Source organism: Trachypithecus francoisi, unplaced genomic scaffold (genome assembly GCF_009764315.1).
Source record: "Trachypithecus francoisi isolate TF-2019V2 unplaced genomic scaffold, Tfra_2.0 Lachesis_group4, whole genome shotgun sequence".
Lineage (NCBI taxonomy): Eukaryota > Metazoa > Chordata > Mammalia > Primates > Cercopithecidae > Trachypithecus > Trachypithecus francoisi.
The window spans coordinates 8,213,153-8,230,813 of record NW_022681469.1 but is presented as its reverse complement, the minus strand read 5'-3'; the positions used below and the strand labels follow the sequence as shown (position 1 = coordinate 8,230,813).

At 54.8% G+C, this 17,661-nt stretch overlaps 1 protein-coding gene across 1 annotated transcript; it reads right to left on the bottom strand.

Annotated features, from left to right (window-relative positions):
- Positions 1–2,039: 2,039 nt before the first annotated feature.
- IQCA1L (IQ motif containing with AAA domain 1 like) lies at positions 2,040–17,280 on the bottom strand. The gene is given in 20 exon segments (XM_033192411.1): positions 2,040–2,254; positions 2,803–3,041; positions 3,441–3,618; positions 3,908–3,994; positions 4,456–4,655; positions 5,435–5,542; positions 5,696–5,778; positions 6,585–6,640; positions 6,731–6,814; positions 7,590–7,696; positions 8,122–8,197; positions 8,351–8,476; positions 9,268–9,352; positions 10,567–10,772; positions 12,157–12,228; positions 14,661–14,846; positions 15,144–15,217; positions 15,220–15,262; positions 16,253–16,580; positions 17,194–17,280. Coding segments are annotated over 20 exon segments (2,457 nt in total). The 5' UTR covers positions 17,205–17,280; the 3' UTR covers positions 2,040–2,146.
- Between the last annotated feature and the right edge of the window lie 381 nt (positions 17,281–17,661).

Sequence of the window (17,661 nt, the reverse complement as noted above, 5' to 3'; positions counted from 1 at the left end):
CATTTCTTTGTGGTCAGAACATTTAAAATCCTCTTTTAGCTATTTTGAAATATACATCATTATTCACTACAGTCACCTTGCTATGCAATAGAACACCTGAACTTATCCTATCTACCTGTAACATCATACCCACTGACCAATGTCTCCCCTTTCCCTGTCCACCTCCCCTGAGCCCCTAGCCTCTGGGAATCACCATTCTACTCTTCTATGAGTTTGACTTTTTAAGATTCCACAATAAGCAAGATCATGCGGTATTTGTCTTTCTGCACCTGGCTTATTTCACTTAGCACAATGTCCTCCAGATACATCACATTTGAAAATCCATTCATCCATTGATGGACAACAGTTGTTTCCATGTTTTGGCGATTGTGAGTAGTGCTGCAGTGGATGTGGGGGTGCAGACATCTTTTCTTCATGCTGATTTCAATTCCTTTCGATATATACCCAGTAGTGGGATTGCTGAATCATAAGGTAATTCTATTTTTAGTTTTTTGAGGAACCTTCATTCTATTTTTCAAAATGGTACTAATTTACACCACCACCAACAGTGCAGAGTCCCCTTTTCTCCATATCCTTGCCAACACTTATCTTTCAGTTTTCTATAATAGCCCGTCTAACAGGTGTGAGATAATATCTCATTGTGTTTTTGATTCACATTTCTCTGATGATTCATGCTGTTGAACATATTTTCAGATATCTGTTGGCCATTTGTATGTCTTCTTTTGAGAAATGTCTGTTCAAGTCCTTTGTTCATTTTTTAATAGGGTTTTTTTTGGTTGTTATTTAGTAGTTTGAGTTCCTTGTGCATTTTGGATATTCACCCCTTATCCAATGTTTGATTTGCACATATTTTTTCCCAGTCTGTGGATTGTCTCTTCACTCTGTCATTTCCTTTGCTGTGCAGGGACCTTTTAGTTCGGTACAATCCCATTTGTCTATTTTTGCTTTCATTGTCTGTGCTTTCGGGTTCATATCCAAGAAATCTCTGCCCAGACCAACATCATGGAGATTTCCCCTATGTTTTCTTCTAGGGGTTTTGTAGTTTCAGCTCTCCTGTTTTCTCTTACTACTTGTGGACACACCTTGGCCTTCATCCACACACTGTGTACATGGTCCACAGGTCTGCCTCTTCCGAGAGAACACTCCGGGGCTCCCCAGCCCTTGGTGGTATTGTTGCCCCTGCTCCCTAAGTTCTCTGACCCCGTCCTCCCCTGAGCTGTTCCCTCCCCAGCAAGGGGAAACCCACAGATGGACTCCCACCCTAGGAGCAGGAGGCCCTATCCCATTGAGCCCTAGGCTGTGGTCAGAGGATGCAGTGCAGAGCTGGGGCAGGCAGAGTGCCAGGGGAGGGGTCTTTAGGAAAGAGATGAAGAATACTCAGAGAAATTGGGTTGATCCAATGCTGCACTCCCATGTCCACTGCAGCATTGGGTCTACCAGCAGCCCTTGCCCTGGTCACAAAGCCCCACCACCTCCCCACAGCCTTGCTGAGCCCTGCTTCCCATCCTGCCCCCACCACTGCCCAAGCACCCTCCCTGCCCTGACTTCCCAGCCACTTTTGCTAGAATAGTCAAACCCTAGGGTAACAGGGACCTTAGAAATTCCTGGTCCAGTCTCTCTTTGCTTTATAAGTAAGGAAACTGAGGCCCAGAGACAGGAAAGCACTCTCCAGGTCACACAGGGAGTTAGTGCCAAGTGGGTTTAGAACCAGGGACAGTTCACTTCCAGACCTGTGCTTTTTCTGACTGCAGACCTTCCTTCTCCCCTCTCTCCTCTTTCCCTCTCTCCTCTTCCTATTTTTTCTCCCTTAAATGCCTCAAGGAGGAAGAGAGTCAGGGAGCCAGGATAGGACAATGACAAGGAGATGAAGACCTGGAAGTGGGGGCTGAGGACAGGGATCTGGGAGCCAGAGCAGGGAGGCGGCAGTGAGCTGGCAAGGGCCAGGGCCCAGGAGAGAGGTAGGGGCTATACAGGGCCAGGCACTGGTGGGGACACAGAGGGAGGGGTGGGAAGACACGGACATGGATGGACCAGAAGAGTTTGTCCCCAAGTCATCTGGGCATTTATGCCTCTGCCCCATCCCTTTACCCTTGGGCCACTGCTCTGTTCCACGCCACTAATCTCAGGTGCCCACAAGCCTTAGCCATCACTTTCTTTTCTTCTTCTCCTTGGCCAGCTTGGCCTCCTCAGCCTCCAACTGGTCCATCCTGTGTTTCACGCTCTTCTTGCCCAGTGGGGTCTTGAAGTACCAGTCCTGGGTTGGTGGGCACAGGAGTGGTAAGGCCCTCGGACCCATCCTCACCTCACCCCTCCCCTTTTTACAGATTGTTTCCTCAGCAGCCTCTTCTCCTCTTCCCCTGGGTTCGGGGGTCCTTTTAGGGCTGAGGTTTCCCTTGCTCCCCACCAAATCCTTCCGGTACGGCGATGTCAGCCATTCTTAGGGGGCAAGCCCTCTTCCCTCCACACCTGCAGCCCTCTCTCCTGTGCTCCCAAGGCCATCCTTGGCGGGTACACTGACTCTGGGGTGGGAAAGGTGGGTGGCAGCTATTACCAGAACTCACAAAGGGCTCCTGATACCTCGGTGGTCCTTGCAAGCTCCCACCCTCAGGGAAACGAGGTGGGATGGCCCCAAATGCATTTCCTGGTGATTTCCTGCTCCCTTCCCAGCTGAGCTCCACACATGTTTCCACCAATTGTCTTCTGGTAATTTGTGGGAGCAGAGGGAGGGGTCCGAGGTGTGCTTCAGGGGGCTGACTCCCCAAGGGTGCTGCTTACCCACAGCCCCTGGCCCTGCCACCTCACCTTCAGGGACTCCTCCTCCTCCCTGTATACTGGATCCAGCTTTGCCAGTTGTCCCAGGAACTCACAGGCCACCAGGGGCCTCTTGGACAGTTGCAGGAACCGCCGCTCACTCAGCACCGATTGGATGGCTTGGAGAATGTGACCTGGCGTGTAGCCATCGGAGACCTTGGCTAGGGCACTGATGTCCAAGTGCTGGGTTGGCTGGACGCCCCGGGCCTCTATCATACGCTTCCAGAGCACTGCAGGCATGCGGAGGACATGGGGCTTGGAGGGGCAGTGGGCACCAGGGAGGGGCAACAAGGCCTGAGCAGCCCCCACCTGGATCTGGAAGGAGCTTTGTGCTTCGGGGAGCAGCTCCACATCCATCAGCTCCCCTTCCCCAGGGAAGGTACCGGATCTCAAGCTAGGCAAGGGTCATCCTCCCAACTCAACCCGAGCAAGCAGAGCCTCGGAAGACATAAACCACCTGCTTGTGTCCACAGAGCCGAAGCCAGGACCCAGGCTACTGGGCTGCTTGTCCAGCAGCCCTTCCAGAAGATCTGGCTGTGGGGGTGAGGGCTTGCAGCAGCAGTGGGGTATGGGGCAGGAGGTGGGCAGGCTTTGGTAGGGGCAGCCATCCCCGTGTCCCCAGGCCTCACCATAGCGGGACGCGTAGTCAGGCCGGGGCATGAAGAGGATCCGCTCATAGACCCGGCACAGCCCCCGAATCTCAGCCAGCTGCGGCTGGGAGGTTGTTCCAATCAGCATCACACGGTCTCCAGGAGTCAGCAGCCGCAAGGCCTTGGTGAGGTCCTTCTTTATCCGCTTTGGGTCCATCTGCTACAGGGGAAGAGGGAGGAGTGGTGGGGCTGGGGCATGGTGGCCCAGTGTACAGGGCTCCCAAGTTCTCAGAGCCCACCCCACCCTCAGCCTCACCTCAGCCCTAGCAGGATGAGGAGGTTGCCCATCCTGCTTTGAGACAAGGAAACTAGGTGTGAGGAGTAGAGGGGCATGTGCAAGGCCCCAGTGGGTGGGGTTTGGAGTGACTTGAACAAGCCCAGGCCTTCCAGCCCAGCCCCAGCTCACGCCACCTGCCCACATGACCTTCACGTCCACGGTCCCTCACCTCCCTGTCTTCTCTGGGGATCTTCTTATAGAAATTCTTCTCAGCATTTCCAATCCAAATCACAGAGGGCTGTAGGAGTCGGGCTACCTGGATGGGTTGGAGAGTAGAAATCAGACATTAGATGTTTCTGGAGAAGGGTCATGTCCCTGCTGGTCAGAAGCCAGGATGAAGGCTGGCCTTGAGCAGGGGCTGACCTTGGAGCCCAGTCTCCACTCCCCACACCTGCCAGTCCCACCTCCCAGCCTGCTGCTGCACATACCTCACACCTCAGGGTAAACTGAGTCACTGCCCCCATGGGGGGCTGCATATTCAGCCTCATCCCACCATGAAAAGCAGTTGCTCTATGTCCTCCCCTTTCCCTTCATTCCCCCGCCACAGGGGCTGCAGGGGGACCCCAAGCTCCTAGCCCGGGTTGGTAGGGAGACCTCACCAGTTCAGCACCTGAAATCATACCCAGTAGGCTGATGGGTGACATGATCTCAAAGCCCACCCTCCTTTGTTGCCACAGGTCTGAGAACCATAAATGCCAAAAGCTGGGGGCTCCGGACCTTAAAGACTATATGCACCATCATCTGTGCCCCATTCCTGCCAGGATATTTGCCCAGCAGGTTGCCCGGTGACAGGTCGAACAGGTTGGCGCCAGTTTCTGTGCACACTGCCTTGACCAGCATCTTCTTCCCCATGCCAGAGGGGCCCACCAGGAGGATGGAGCGGATGAGCGGGGCCATGGCATGGATATCCGGGGAGCCTGAGAGCAAGGAAATGGGCCAGAGCCAGGTGTCAGGTCAGCAGCAGGAGTCAGGGCTGGAGATGACTCTGTGTAAGGTCAGGCCAAGGACCTGGGGCTGGGAGAGGAGGTGCAGATCACTGGGCATACTACCTTCCCCAATACCACCAGGTTGCCTAGTCCCCTAGGCCTGGGAGCCGGGAGTGGCAGCAGGAGATTTTGAATGGCTTAGGAGTCTCCAGTATGAGGAGCTGTACATGGGACTGGGAGGGAGCCTGCTACCCCGACTAATGCCCTTTCTGTTTTCCCTTCCATCTGCTTCCACTCCTGGATTATGAGTGGTGGAACTGAAAGGTATGGGACATGGGAGGCAGAGGTTGCCATGAGCTGAGATTGTGCCACTGCACTCCAGCCTGGGCAACAGAGGGAGACTCTTATCTCAAAAAAAAAAAAAAAAAAAAAAAAAAGGCACAGAATAAACCACTTCAGAAAGCTCTTCAGCTCCAGGGGTGTAGGGCTGGGGGTCTTCTGGCAGCAGGACAGATGCTGGGTTGTCCCTTGGGATTGAGTAAGGTGCTGGCAGTGTGAGCTCTTCAGCAGGTCAGGGGCCCACCTGATTTCTGGGGTGGCCCAATCTGGGTGTGACCTCCAGCAGGGCCTGGGCAGGGCAGGGCAGGAGGACCTGGGGCTTGGAGGCTCAGGCTGTACATGCCCACCTCAGCCACCCTACCCTGACCCCAGCCCTGACCCCGAGGGTTGCCTGCCCAGAGCTGGCTCCTCACACCCCCAGGGCCTCTTACCAAGCCGAAGGACCGCATACAAAGCCACATTCTGTCGTATGTCAAACAGGGATGGCATGGGCAACTTCTTTGCCAAACTCAGAGCGGATCCAAGATAGAGGAAGTCACCTGTGGTGATAGGCAGCCACTGAGTGAGAGGCACCCTCTCCGAGTGGCAATCAGGCAATCAGCCACAGGGAAGGCGGGGCCAGTGGGTGGGGGATAGGGGAGCTTTGGCACCTGGCCACAGACTGGGAGCAGGCATTCTGGGAGGGGTCTCACCTACGTAGTCTTTCAATGCTACTGACTCACTCTTCCTTAGAAGTCCAGAAATAACAAGCTCTTCATACAGAGACTCCACAGACCTGGCAGAGGATGGCACAGGAAGACCCCCACCACCACAAGGGACGTTAGCAAGTGAGAACACAGGGAAGTGGAGGCAGAGATGGGGGGCTGTTGTCATGAAGACAGGGGATCAGTGGTTCTCCTGCCCAGCATTCTGTGGTCAAAAATATCTACAGTGCCTGCAAACAGGCAGAATCAGGTATGGCACCAAATCACTGTCCTAGGAGGCAAGCCTCCCCCAGTGGGTGCTCTGTAAGAGCGGTGTGAGGGTGACAGGGGCCTCTGTGACACTCGTCAGTCTGCCTCCTGGCCAAAGATCCACCATTAGAAATCCGGTCATTTGAGTTAAGCATTGCCCTCTTCTTAGAAACTACATTTAAGACGTGAGTGCTCCTGGGAGAGACAGCCATTAAATTCAAGCAGCTGACGTCAAGGTGCTTGTGTGCTCTCTTTACCAGATAAGTCAGCAGGAAGGGACCACTGACGAGTCCCTTAATGCCCTAGAGTGGGAAGTCCACGGGGAAATGGCTTTGGCAGAGACAGAGGTGGTTAAGGCAAAGGTTGGAGGGAGGATCTGGAAGTGGAGAGCAATGACCTGATTATAAACTCCATTGAGATCTCGCTCTGCATTTCATGTACAGAGCCCTTTCTTGTGCCTTTGCAAATGTGAGTTTGGCAGGGCAGGTACTTGGTGAACAAGGTCAGGGAGTCAGAGAGGGAAAGCGACTTTCCCAAGGTCTCACAGCAGCAGAGGCAGGACCTGTCCTGGACTGGGACTTGCTCCACCACCACCACCATGCAAAGTGGGCATGACAGGCTCTGCTACCTGTTTGGGGTCAGATCTTTTTCCTTCTTTTTCCCAGTTTTCTTCCCAGGTGTTTTCTGGTTGGAAACAAGCACATAGGTCATTGTGCCCTGTTCCTTGCCTCCACTGTGTGCCCTCCCCTGCCCAGTCCCAGCCCGTCATCTTGCCTTTGGAGCCCTCAAGGGTCTTTCTTCCTCCTTGTCCACAACCAGACGGAGGTTCCTCAGCTCCTGACGCATCAGCTCATCCACCTAGGGGAGACAGCTGAGGTGTGGCTGGGTGGCCTGGGGCTGGGAGGACAGGTGGGAGAGGAGCAGGCAGGCAGGGATAGGAAGGAGGGGAGGAGCCTTACAGAAGAGCCCAGTGAGCCTGATGAAGGCAGCAGGGACAGCCCTTCCCACACATTTCTCTGCGTTCCTCCCTCCCTCCCAGCACCTGTTCACACCCAGTCCTAATCCTCTTCCTGTTCTCCCAGGAGCCCCGCTCTTAACAGCCTTCAATGTGCCGAGAAGCCCCCAGATGGAATTCAAGCCCAACATCCCCTCCACTGAGGTCTCTGTGACCTAAACGGTTGCATAACTGCTTAGCCTCAGCTTCCCATGTATACCATCAGGAAAACCATGGCATTTTCCTCATGGGTTTCGTGAAAGACCACATGATTGAACACTCCTGAAGCCCACGGCATGGGTGGGACACGTCGTCAGAGGGTTCCTGAGGATGGTGGTGGGGTGTGGACACCCTGGCTCCGAGTCCCACCCATACCCTCCACATCCCTGCTCCAGAGAAAGCGAGACCAGGGGGAGGCAGAGGAAGGTGGGAACTGACGTGGGCAGCAGGTGGAGCTAGGACCATGCATGGAGGCAGCAAAGTCTACAGATGATGAGCTGGGGCCTGGGGTTGGGTGTTCAGGACAAGAAAGATGCAGAGAAATGGCTGGGGAGGAGCCTGAATCTGGCTGGAAGTGTGGGTCGTGGGGGAGGGTACAGGGTAGTGGCCTGCAGGGAAGCCCTGACCCTGCGCTCACACCTGTATCCGGATCTCCAGCTCCACCTCCTTCCTCTTCTCCTCCCGGAGGGTCTCGGAGTCATAATTCTGACTGGGGTGTATGCTCTCACACTGGTTCTTCCATGTATCTGACCGCAGAGAGTGGATGGATGTGTGAAGGTCAGAGTCCCGGGTGTATACACACATGCATGCACGTGTGCATAAGCACATGCACACATATGTGCGTACACAGACACATGTGTGCACACAGGTCAGGAGCCAGGCCCTGGCTGGTTACTCTGTCCCCACCCACCAGCCTGGCATTGTTTCTACCCAGATGGCAGATAGACTTGACCCCAAGACCTGTGGCCACAGGATTCAGACCCAAACCTATAACGCCCCCACCCAAAGAATCACACCATACCTCCCTCTCCTCATTTGGTATTGTCCCCTTTGCCTACACACCCACACTGCCACTTCATGGTCCATGTGGCAGATGCCCACTTTCTCCAGGACCCAGGGCCCCAGGTCCCACAAAGCACAGACACTCTTCCCCAGCCGTCTCCCCTCTTACTTAAGTATTCCTCATGCCCGGCACTGATCATAGGGATACATTTGGATGGCAACACTTGCAGCACTGCGTCCACTTCCTAGAATATAAACATCCTTTGACCTTGACTTCATCACCTCTACCTAGCACACACTCTGGCCCTAACCTTACCTGAACCCATCTTCCTACCACGAGTTCCCCCACACCTTGCTCCTCCCTGTCCCTCACGCCATGCATTCGGGAGGTATCTTACCCCCTTCTTGGCCTTTTCTTCCTTTCCTTTCTTATTCTTCTTTTTTTCATCCTTTCCTTTTTCCTTGTTCTTCTCTTGTTCCTTTTTTTTGTTCTCTTGGACCTGCATTTCCAGTTCCATTCTCACCTGTGACCAATGACACAAGACATTTCAGAGAAGATCAAGGGGATTTTATAAAAGAGAGCCCTGCAAGCCTGTAATCCCAGCACTTTGGGAGGCCGAGACGGGCGGATCACGAGGTCAGGAGATCGAGACCATCCTGGCTAACATGGTGAAACCCCGTCTCTACTAAAAATACAAAAAACTAGCCGGGCGAGGTGGCGGGCGCCTGTAGTCCCAGCTACTTGGGAGGCTGAGGCAGGAGAATGGCGTGAACCCGGGAGGCGGAGCTTGCAGTGAGCCGAGATTGCGCCACTGCACTCCAGCCTGGGCGACAGAGCGAGACTCCACCTCAAAAAAAAAAAAAAAAAAAAAAAGAGAGCCCTGGATTTTACAGAAGAAAGCTGGAGATCTCTCAGGCCCAGGGCCTGCGACTGGGGTGAACCAAGGATTCCCTAGGCCTAGAGTAACTGATGGGGTCGGGACAGCTGAGCATGCAGAGACTCCACTGGGGTCCAGGGAGAAAGGGTGCCCAAGAAGGAGCATTCTGGTCAGAGCCACTGTTTTCTCCTGGCCATGGGATCTGGAGCCACTGCAGTCTACCCAGACATCCTTCCTTTCCCAGTCACAATGCCTGCTCCAGCCACAGCTGCTCCTTGCTCCTCTTCCCCATGCCGTCTTTCTAGCTGCTTGCATTTCCGCCAGCCACCTCTGCCTCCATTGAGGCTGACTCCCTACTCCACCCCACTCACTATTCTCTGTAGCCTCAGACTCCACCTGCCACAAAAAAACCGTCTGCCTCACCTCCAACAGGGTACCTGTTCTGGAGTTTTGTCTGCAAAGATTGAGTAGGATCCACCTGAAGATGCATCTGGATAATCAGGGAACCGGCCAGTAAGATCGCTAAGTGAACATAAGATGATTGAACAGAAAGATGAATAGATGAATGGATGGATGGATAGGTAGACAGAGAGGTGGGTAGAAGGGTGGGTGGATGGACAGATGGATGGATAGACAGATAGAGAGGTGGGTAGAAGGGTGGGTGGATGCGTGGATGGATGGATAGATGGATGGATGGATGGGGAGATGGAGAGGTGGGTAGGTGGGTGGGTGGATGGACAGATGGATAGATGGAGAGGTGGGTAGAAGGGTGGGTGGATGGACAGATGGATGGATAGACAGATAGAGAGGTGGGTAGAAGGGTGGGTGGGTAGATGGACAGATGCATGGGTGGATAGATGGAGTGATGGGTAGAAGGGTGGGTGGATGGACAGATGGAAGGATAGACAGAGAGGTGGGTAGAAGGGTGGGTAGATGCGTGCATGGATGGATAGATGGATGGATGGATGGGGAGATGGAGAGGTGGGTAGGTGGGTGGGTGGATGGACAGATGGATAGATGGAGAGGTGGGTAGAAGGGTGGGTGGGTAGATGGGCAGATGCTTGGGTAGATAGATGGAGAGGTGGGTAGAAGGGTGGGTGGATAGATGGGCAGATCGACAGATGGAAGGATAGATAGAGAGGTGGGTAGATGGGTAGATGGGTGGATGGATGGATGGGGAGATGGAGAGGTAGGTAGAAGAGTGGGTGGGTTGATGGATGGATAGATGGATGGATGGATAGATAGATAGATAGATAGATAGATAGATAGATAGACAGATAGATAGAGAGTGAGCTGGGTAGAAGGGTGAGTGGATGACAGATGGATGGATAGGTAGATGGAGAGGTGGATAAAAGGGTGGGTGGATGGATGGAGAACGCCAGAGAAAAGTAAAGGACCAGGGGAGACAGAGGGAGACAGGGGAGGAATGGATTGTTACAAACAAGAGGACAGATCACTCAGGGGGCATCCATGGGTGCTTTCCCCACCCTATTCTGGCACTTTCTCTCCCTTGTGGAAATGGGAAGTCAGGTGTGGAGATGGTCCTGTACACTGGGGGCCCAAGGTTGTTGAAACCAACAGGGTCAGCAGTGTGTTGGGGACCTGGGGGTAGAGGAGAAAAGGGCCAATCTGGACTAGAAGGCAGAACCCATGTGGGGGATGGAGCAGGAGCAGCCCTGAGGGACCCTGAGTGAAGGGAATGAAGGACCAGGGTAGGGTCAGCTGAGGACACTGACTGGCACTGGATAAACCACTGTCGGATTTGCTCCTTCATCTTCTCCTTCATGTCAGGCCCCTCTGTCTCTGCCAGAGAATCATGGGCCTTCACCATTGCCGCCTGGAATTCCTCTTCCTTCTCTACCTGGCGGAGCCTCCGGACATCCTCCCAGAGGCAGGCCCGGGAGATGATGCTCAGGTGCTCTACCTGGTTGGGTGAGGGGAGCTGGGGAGTGGAAGAGAGGTTGAGGGGCTCAGGAGTGGGAGGACCCAGCATCCAGTCTGGATGCAGCCACCAGCCTCGGGCACACACGCCTGTACACGCTCCTTCCCCAACACGACGCTCATGCAAGGCCTCGCACACACACCCACACGGAACAACGGGCATGCCTGCATTGGAAGAAACTGTGTTTGGAGCCGAATTCGTCTGTGTAGATTACTCTAATAATGAGTTTGCTAGATGCATCCGGACTGGCCCCTGCCCGATTTCCCCAGCACACCCTCCCCTGGAGCCTCCGGCCCCAGCCCACGCCTGCACCCCCGCCCCGCGGCCGAGTTGGCAGCCGCTTTTGCAGCCACTTTCCCGCCTCATTGGCTCCCAAATGTATTTTAAATATCACTCTGCGCAGAGACAATTACTGAAAACGCTGAGCTCACACTGTTGATAGGCCCGGGCGGCCAGGCTCATTCCTCACCCACTGCTGTGCACGGACCCCTCCCTGCTGAAACCAAGCCCTGCCTCTTTCAGCCAGCTCTCATCTCCTGGGGGTCCAGCCCTCTGGCCCCTCAACAAGTCTCTGACCTCCACTCCCACACAGCAGCCCCTGGCCCCTCCTTCCTCCCAAGGCCCCAAACCTCCAGTGCTAGCCTCCCAGCCTGCCAAGATGTCACCAGACCTGGGAAGGCTCCCTTCCCTCCCGTCCCTCCAATCCCCAGCCCAGCCCCCTCCCCAGCTCCTTCTGGCAGCCAGGCCTCCACAGGATCTGCCCAGGGCAAAGCCCTTCCCTCAGGGAGCATGCTCCGGCCACCCCTCCAGTCTCCGCCTGCCTTTCCTAAGTCAGTGGAGATCAGCTGGGTGAGAGGACAGAGAACAGGGGATAGACAGATTCAAGGAGCCAGGCCTACTCACTTTGGCCAGGCACACATGTATGCACACAGGCACACGACCTAGAAAGGCGTGGTTTGGGGAGTGTGTCCCTACCCCAACACAGTCCCTGGTGTTTCCCTGTGGCTACCAGAGGCTTGGGGGGGCAGTGTGGGTGCCCCTGCTGGCTTTGTGGCCTCTTCCCTCTGGGGGTCCACCCCTGTAGCCCCTCCTTCCAGCTGGGGGTGGGAACGTGGGGTCCAGGATGCTCTACACAATACCCCTCCTGGACTCACAGGTGAGCTGCTGCCAGGGGCCAGATCTCTACAGGAAGAAGGGTATGAAGGGATATGGCCTGGGGGCTTTCCTGTCCTTCTGCCTCTTTCTCTCCCAGGCTCTCCACCCGGCCTGAGTGGAGAGCACCGTGGGCAAAGTGGGGCTGGAAGAAGACTGTGCTTTGGGTGGAGGCCCTGCCCTGGCCAGCCCTATGTTCCAGGCCCCACCATGGTGGGCAGGTTGAGCTCACCATGCCAATGAACTCCATCTCTGTCCGCCGGTCCTGCTGAGTGCGTTTCCTCTGCAGGTAGCCTTTCCATACCTGGCGGGGGGATGTAGGAGACACATGGGACACACACTCTCCACGCTGCAGCAGCCTGTCTCTCAGAGAGGGTCTGAGAGGGTCACACTAGAGATTTCGGGTGGGGTGGGGAGGAGCCCTGGGGAAGTCTGCTCAGGTGCACACTGAGCAGGAACAGCCTAGAACAGGGTGGTTTCAGGTGGGCACTCAAGCCAACTGGCCAGGGCCCCCCAGGGATTTCTTCCTTTCCCTCGCCACCCTAATCTGCTATCTCTTTTGAGGGACAGATCAGAGCTCAAGCACCCGACACATTCCCTACACCCACTCCTCAGAATCCCCAGAGCAGCTGGAATAAATATCTGACTCCACCCAGGCACATAGACATTGGCGCTGTAGGGACTGTGGAGCTCCTCAGTTAATCCTACATTTTTGACCCAAGGGAACTGAGGCCAGAGACTGGACATGACCTCTCCCAGGCCCAAGACGCTATCTGTGCAGAGCTGGACCTGTGCCCTTTCTCCCAGGCCCAACCACTTTCAGACTCCAGGATCACTGAGTGCTAGTGGGACCAGAGGGTGGGGACGCTGGGCAGAGGAGGGCAGAGCCAGGGCCCGGGTCAGCCACTGCTTTCCATCTGCCTCCCGGCACCTCCAGGAGCTGGGGCTGGTTCCTGCACTTCTCATCTGGGCTTCGTCCTCCCACTCCTGTGACCACCACAGGCCAGGCCCGCCATGACTGGGTCCTTCATACGTTTTTTCCTTTTCTCAGTGCTCTGGATGACTCTAAGACCAGCATGCAATATTTCTGTACTCTTGATGTCTGGCAACAGGCACAAAATGACCTGCTTTGGTCTACAGGGGAAGTAGGACTCCATCTTTGGGGTCTATCCCCCTTCTTGACTTCTTTGCCTTTGTGAGCCCTGCTGTCGAGAACCTCCTTCTCAGTCAGACATTGACACAGTCATCCTGCCTCAGACCGACATGCTCTGTGTACTGATTACTAACACATGAATCTGTCCCATTTGCAGATGATATATCTTCATAGAATCACTATTGTTTGCTAGATGGTTGCCTGCTTTCATCTTTTGGTGGGAAGTTCTAAGTTTTCTCTAGTGGGCTAGGAGGCAGAGGTTTTTGAGGTATTGGGATTTGAGAGAGAGAGAGGAAGGAGTGGGAGACTGATTTGAGAGAGAAAGAGGCCCGCCCCAGGTCAACACTTCCTGGAAAGAAAAGGTGGCAAGAGGTTTCTGTGACAGAGCAGGGCTGGTGGCCTTAGGGGCAGCGACACCTGCATGAACAGAAAGTGGTCTGTTCCTGCACTGGAATTTTCCCGGGGCTCCTCCAGTCTCTGGTCAAGCTGTTAACCACTACCACCAGCGTGTGTTAGCAGCATTTTAAGGAATGGTGGGAGAGGCCATGTTCACACACCAAGGCAGACAGCAGAGGCTGACCCAGAGAGGTGCAGAGTGGCTGTCCAGAGCAAAGGAGAGGTGTGACAACCAGGATGGTAAGAATGCTTGGGGAACCTTAAGGCAGAGAAGGGCTTTCTGCAGTGAGGTGGGACAGGGGATAAAATTATGGAAATTATGTTATTTCCATGTTAAAAGGTGACCCGGAAGGCGCAGAGTTTGGGGATGCTCAGATCACATCAGTTATCAAATTAATTCATCATGATCAAGTTTCCCTCTGTCTTAGTTTCCAGGAGGCTCAGGATCCTTTCTTGTTTTAAGAGATGGGGTCTTGCTACATTGCTCAGGGCTCAAGCAATACTCCAGCCTCAGCAGGATACATTTTAGTGGCTCATTTTCAACAGTCTTAAGAGTTTCTGGAGTGATCATCTATTCTGTTCTGCTACTCTATTATGGATTTTTCTTCTCTAATTTTAATGATCCTTCTGTTTCTGGGACTTTTAAGGTATCCTACTGCAAACCCTTTTGAAAATATAGATGTAGATTAAATAATAAACAGGTAAGATACATGCTTCCTGACTGATTAAAGTACTGACTGGTTTAGAATCTAGTCGTGGGGACTGGGCATGGTGGCTCATGCCTGTAATCCCAGCACTTTGGGAGGCTGAGGTGGGTAGATCACTTGAAGTCAGGAGTTCGCGAGCGGCCTGGCCAACATGGTGAAACCCATCTCTACTAAAAATACAAAAATTAGCTGGGTATATTGTCGGGGGACGGTAGTCCTGGCTACTCAGGAGGCTGAAGCACAAGAATCGCTTGAACCCAGGAGACAGAGGTTGCAGTGAGCTGAGATCATGCCACTGCATTCCAGCCTGGGCAACAGAGTGAGACTGCATCTCAAAATTAAATAAATAAATAAATAAATAAATAGTTGTGGGGCTACAGAATCCAAGCGCCTGCACTCCTGTGATCAATTGGTGAGCCCAGCAGGCTTCCTGAATGAGGTGACTCTACCCTGGCCCTCCTCCTGGGCACCTAGGGCTACCTTCTGTATGGTGACAGCTGCTTGGCACTGACTGAACTTGTGCCATCCATCCTCCCGAATCCTCCGATCTTGCTCCTCATCTCTTCGAATCTCTCGCATGAAGGTGGCTCGAAGCCGGCCTTGCCTGGCCCGCTCTGCCTTTTGCACTAGAATTATGGCCTCAGTCCGGTGCATTCCTATAAAGCTCTGGCCAGAGCAGGGGCAAAAGAGCAGGAGCACATGGGGGAGCGCTTGCATCCGGGGTGGGCCGCTGGGAGACTGGCCATCAAAGGATACACCAGGGCACCATCCTCCCAGAGTATCCGGGAGCCCAAGTCTTGTCTTGGCGTTGGAGGGTTATCATGAGCACAAGAATGGCCTTGCAGGAGGCCAGGGATTACCTAAAGGGCACTCTCGTAGAGGGCAGGGAAGGGCCTCTCTGCATTCTGGAGGCTTTCAGGAGAAGGCGTATGGAAGAGTCCGGGAGGGCATCACCCCGTTTACCTTCTGGGAGGACTCTGGTTCCAGTCTGGACAGGATCTTGGCCAGTATCAGCCCTCGCTCCCACACAGCGGTGACTGCTCCAGCAGGAAGTATTTGGGGATTGGAACCTCCAGGTCAGCCTTTGCAGCAATGTTGGGGGAGGAAGGTCAGGAATCAAAAGTCTGAGCCATCTGGCCAATCCATTACCATTTTCAGGGACTTACACACCCCCAGCACTGTTTTCCTCCATTTTAGAGTCCTGAGGTAGGAAACTTAAATGGGGCAGATGCCCCCAAAAGTCATTCCTCTCTTCTTCTGCCCCCATCCTCTGGCTGGAGTTGAATTCTGGAGGATCATGGTAGGTGGCAGTGGTCTCAAACCTGGTTGTGCATCAGAATCAACTGGGAAGCTCTTAAATGCAGATTCCTAGGTCCTCCCCAGACTACTACATCAGAATGGCAGGGCCTGGGGAATCTTCCCCATGGCCGCCCGCCCACCAAGTGCACTCTGCAGCTGGTTGGGGAAACTTTGAGACAGTCTTGGATATGAAGCAGTTACTGAACCCTGAGCCTGACTGGAGGCCCTGCAGAAGCTCTGTGCTCTAGAACAGCCTTCTAGAACTTGCCCGTGCACACAGATCACTGGAGGGTCTTGATAAAATGCAGATGCAGATTTAGCGGGTTAAGGATGCAGAGTTTCTCACTTGTGATGTCAACACGGCTGGTCCAGGGACCACACTTTGAGGAGGCTCTAGAGGACTCTCCTCACCAATTCCCTGAGGTTTGTGGGTCTTCCCAGTCATGCAGGGGACCTCACCCTGACTTCATCCAACCCCTAAGTACCTCCATGCACAACCCCCACCGCCAAGCTTCCTGAAGCCCTTCCCACAAGGCCAAACTCCATCCTCTGATCTTCTCTGCCTTCCTTCCTTCCCTAGCAGGTGTCCCAACACCAGGGATATCCGTGGGGTGACGGGTAGGCAGGGGGTGGTCGGCCCCATCCCTACCCCAACCGACTCCAAGCTGGCCGGGGCATGGCTCTGTGTCCCAGGTGGTCAAGGCAGGTCCCACCCCGCCTCTCCCCTGCTGCTAGCAGGCTGGGGGCGTGGCTTCGCGGCTGCGCACACGTACCGGGGTGAGCTTGAGATCCTGCAGCACGCGGTCCAGGCAGGGGTTTTCACAGAGGTCGGCGCGCACCAGCTCGTCCTTGAGCTCCAGCACGCGGCCCGCCACGCCGTCCAGCAGGCGCCGCAGCAGCCGCCGCTTCTGCGGCTGCACCATCTGGTCATAGATGGTGTCGAAGCGGCGCAGCAGCCCCAGGTAGTGCAGGTAGAGCGACGCGAGCCTGTACTGGAAGGACTGCCGCTCCCGGTAGGGCACAGGTTCGAGCAGAGGCTGCTCTTGGTCCAGCAGCTCCTGCAGGATCACGTGGGAGGACTCCCAGAGGCGCTGGTAAGCTCTGGAGAGAGGGTGGCGGGCGCCTCGTGCTCTGAGCCGCGGAGGAGTGGGGAGACGGAGCCGCCTGGCCTTTTGAGGAGTGTGGGCTCGGGGTACCAGAAGGTGTGATACCACTCATGGCTCCGAAATGGACTTCAATGAGGTAAGGAGCCCGCAGGGCAATGAGTGGACACTGACCTGGTCTTAGGGAGAGTGTGGGATTGGGCTCCGCTATAGGATTAGCAGAGAGAATGGGCATGACTTTTGGGGGGTTGGGGGAAAGCCGGCCCAGGCTTGAGGCTCCGGTAAGGAAGGGATCTTCAGGAGTTAGGGGCAGTGGGGCCCGCCAGGTGTGGGGCAGCCCATGGATGCTGCAGTGATCTGGGCTGGTGAGTGGGAAGTGGGGGTGAGGGATGAACGTGGAGGAGGGTCCCTTCCTCAGAGCAGAGCCCTGCTTCTGGAATTAACTGTCGGAGGGAAGTTTCCACCGTGAAAGCTGCCAGGGCAGCAGCAGCAGCACAGCTGGAGCGGCCCAGCACCCAAACTGCCACTCTGCCCCAGCCTCTCAGGACCAAGGAGGTGCTCTGACCTTTGCTCTCTCTGCCCTGGGAGCCCCACTCCAGCCCCTCACTCACCCCTCAGACATTGTGCCCACTCCTCCACGCTGCCCCTTGTTTGCTGGTGGTGGAATTCACAGAACCTCTGTGGCTCCCTGACTCCCAGGGCCACAGGGCAGAACAGCCTGGTTTTAAGAGTTCTGACCCATTGTGCCAGTGTTCTAGGGCTGAGGAGAGGGGACTGGTGGCACAGAATGGGCACATTATCTTGGAGGACGTCCTGGAAGCAGCACACTGAAGGGACTGTGGGTGGGTGGCTTCAGCCTCCCACAGAGCAAGCTTTGGAAGCTTAGGGCAGAACATGTTGTCCAACTTTGGCCATTTTTCTTGTAAGGAACAAGTGAAATAAGTCTCTATCTGAAGTCTCCTAAAAGCTTTGGCACTCTGAATACATCCGTCCTAAAGACATTACCCCCCAACAAGGCATCACCGCAGCTTCTCACTGCGAGCGGCCTCTGTTCCCTCTCTGGACCCACGCCTCCTGAG